The sequence below is a fragment of the Fukomys damarensis genome, unplaced genomic scaffold (assembly GCF_012274545.1).
Source record: "Fukomys damarensis isolate Sample0158 unplaced genomic scaffold, DMR_v1.0_HiC HiC_scaffold_36, whole genome shotgun sequence".
NCBI lineage: Eukaryota > Metazoa > Chordata > Mammalia > Rodentia > Bathyergidae > Fukomys > Fukomys damarensis.
The window spans coordinates 48,239,689-48,242,974 of NW_022900948.1; the positions used below are offsets into that span (position 1 = coordinate 48,239,689).

At 65.6% G+C, this 3,286-nt stretch overlaps 1 protein-coding gene across 1 annotated transcript in view; it reads left to right on the top strand.

The window, feature by feature from the left end:
• Kcnt1 (potassium sodium-activated channel subfamily T member 1) overlaps nt 1–3,286 on the top strand; it is a 50,586-nt gene that overhangs the window by 29,237 nt on the left and 18,063 nt on the right. The window contains 5 exon segments of the mRNA XM_033759003.1: nt 91–190; nt 2,204–2,260; nt 2,526–2,574; nt 2,974–3,033; nt 3,162–3,250. Coding sequence (XP_033614894.1) covers nt 91–190; nt 2,204–2,260; nt 2,526–2,574; nt 2,974–3,033; nt 3,162–3,250 — 355 coding nt within the window.

Sequence of the window (3,286 nt, forward strand, 5' to 3'; positions counted from 1 at the left end):
GCGCCTGTGCCCTGCGTTCCCCTCCCAGCCTGGGTGCAGGGAGGCCGCGAGGTCGTGTGCGTCCCCCCAGTCCCCGCCTGCTCCCCACAGGCCTGCGGATCCGGCTGTTCAATTTCTCACTCAAGCTCCTCACCTGCCTGCTCTACATCGTCCGCGTCCTGCTGGACAACCCGGCGCGGGGGATCGGATGGTGGGTACCGAGCTGAGCCTGCCTGGTGGGACAGGGCTGGGGGGAGCCGTAACCCGCACTCAGCCCCACAGAGCCAGGGCAGTGCCCGCGGGGGACCTGTCGGGGTGCCCTGCAGCTGGCCCTGGGTGGGAAAGCAGGGGTCTGCGCCAAGGCCCTTGTGTCACCCCAACCTGTGATGGCCCCCGAAGTCAAGGCAGCCTGCAGTCCGGGGGTTCCCCCATCTCGGGGGTCCCTGCCTGGCCCCTGGAGACTGCGGTGTCCTCCTCCTTGGCTGCACGTCCATCCCCATGTCGAGGAGGTGGGGCCTGCAGTCCAGGTGTCCCCAGGCGCCCACAGAGGGAGGGCCAGGAGCTCCTTTCCAGTCTTCTCTGTGGTCCTCCCGCTGCCCCTGGTGCCGCACCCGGACTTGGCCCTGCGGGGGCCTGGTCTACCTAGAAGCTGCTGGGGCTTTGTGCCCAGGGGTGCTGGGCGAGGCTCCCCTACTCTCTGGGTTGGTCCGGGGGCTCTTGTGCTGTGGTTGCTAGGAGCCACGTCCCTGGAGATGCCTCCCCTCTGGTCACTCGCCTGCCCAGGGCCCAGGGCTGGGTCCTCCTGTCTCCTGCTCTCTGCTGAGGTGACAGTTTGGTGGTGTTCCTACCCTGGGCCACCTGCCTTTTGGCTTCTGAGCGATTTGTCCCTGCCCTTGCTCCCTCCTCTGCTTGGCCCATTCCCCTCACCCACACAGGCCCCTGATCGTCACGCTGTGGGTTTCCTCAAATCTCTGTGACCCTCGATGCTGTTAAGCGTGGCCACAGGTGCCACAGAGCTCAGCTTAGGACCATGTAGGGCTGCCGTGCCAGGCTGCCTGGGGATGCTGCCGGCACTCGGCTATCTCCGGGGCCACGAGGGTAGCCACGCCAGCCCCGTTTCCAATCTGTCAGTCCCTCTTGTCACCTCTAACCGCTCATGGGGGGCCTGGGAGCGTCGTTACTGAGAACAACCCAGGTCGCAGGAGGCCAGGGACCTCTGCCAGAATTTGAGAAAGAGCAGCAAGGGCTCTGCCTCGTTCCCAGCCCCTTTCCTGGGTCTAGTGACCACCAAGTCCCTGGGGCTCCCAGGCTCGGGTTCCACCTCCCAGGGACCCGGCACGTTGTATCCATTTCCCGTCTCCGTCACAGGGCCTGGCGTGTGGGTGCTGGGTGGGAGGGCAGGGAAGTGAGTGGGGGTGGATGAGGACGGACGGGTGGACGGTGGGCGGCTAGGTGGACAGCAGAGGAGGTGAGCTGTAGGTACCTTGTGAGCGTGGCCTGTATGAATGGGCAGGACGTGGAGGGGATGACGGGATGAGTGGGGGGTGGACAGTGACGAGAGATGGACGGAGGGTGTTGGATAAGGAGATGCAGAGGGATAGTGGTGGTGGGTGAGGCTCGGTGAGACATGGAGGTGGTGGGTGGGTGGCAGATGGTGGTAAGGGAAAGAGTGGGGCAGTGGGTAGATGGGTGGTGGCCGGGTGGGTACACAGATGGGGAGATGGGTGGGAAGGCAGACGCCCAGTCACTTCTGCGGACACTGAGTTGGTGACGATGCCAGTGGGCTCAGGGCTGAGTGGGTCCGTGAGGGGAGCAACTGGCCATGCCGTGGTCCCTTTGGCCATCGACATGTGCTGCTTAGGCTGGAGCAGGGAGGGCCTGTCTGCTGATTCGGGTAGCTGAGAGAGGTGGCTGTCCTCCCGGGTGGCCTCGGACTGTGCATCTCCGGGCCAGATTCAGTACTGTTCAGCCTTTGGGGCAGGGGCAGCCGGAGGTTCCAGAGGCCTGTGTGGCCCCAGCTCTAGCTCTGGTAGGTTGGGGCCTCCTGGGAGCTTGCTGGCATCCTGGGCAGAGCCCCCAGCTGTGGGCCCACCCCACCCTCCTCAGCCTTAGCCTCCACCCCGTCTCTTCTCAGGGCCAAGGCGTGGGGTGGGCACCTGGCTGCTCCTAAGCCTTGGCTCCATGCCGGCCGGGCCAAGGTGGGGCCAGCATTGTCTCTCCACAGCTGGGGCTGCACCAAGCACAACTACACCTTCAACGCCCTGTCTTCGGAGATCAACTGGTGAGCTCACCCACGCCCTCATGCCAGGCCCCTCTGGGCAGGGCCAGGTGAGGTGGACAAGGTGGGGCGGATAGAGGGGTGGCAGAGGGTCAAGGCCACTCCAGGGAGCCACGAGGCAATGTGAACGTGCTGGGCTGCAGCTGGGCCCCGGAGGTGAGTGCAGGGCCAGGCTAGGGTTGCCCCTCGCCCAGCTGCGCCCTGCCTCTGAGGATCATCCTGGGCCAGGCTGCACTCCGGCCTAAGGCTCACCTCCCTCCCTCCCCAGGGCCCCCATCCTCTGGGTGGAGAGGAAGCTGACTCTGTGGGTGATCCAGGTCAGTGCCCCCCTCTGGTCCCCAAGTCCCATCTTTCCAGGCCCTGCCCCCCATTCTCCCACCCAGCTGTCTTCCTGCCAGCTTCTGAGGGCTTCTGGCTCTGCCCCTGCTCCCCTCAGTGGGCAGTACTGCCTCATGACCAGAGGGGGGCGCAGTGCTGGCCCTGGAGCAGCCATGGAGCTGGGCCGTCCTGTGGCCAAGGGAGGGGCCCACAGGAGAGGCAGGACAGAGCTTTCCAGCTTGTCCCTGTACCCTAGGTGCCCCCATCCTCCATGGTTCCCCCCTCCCTGGGGCCTGGGCAGCTGCTATGGTGGACTGTCCCTGGTGGGGGCCTGGGTCCCTCTTCTTGTGGGCCAGGCTCAGTCTCTCCGCCTGCTGTGAGCCTCTCTGTCCTTCCAGGTCATCGTGGCCACCATTAGCTTCCTGGAGACCATGCTGCTCATTTACTTGAGCTACAAGGTGGGCACCCACCTCACCTCCCCGCCCATGCGGCCCCGCAGTCCCGCTGTGGTTTTGCTCCCTCCTGCCCCAAGTCCACGCCCCCGTCCCTTGTCGTCCACCACGGCTCTGAACCCCGTGGCCTCCAGGGCAACATCTGGGAGCAGATCTTCCGCGTGTCCTTCGTCCTGGAGATGATCAACACGCTGCCCTTCATCATCACGGTGGGTGAGCTGCCCTGTGTCCGCCGCCCGTGCCCGCTCCCGCGCCGCCG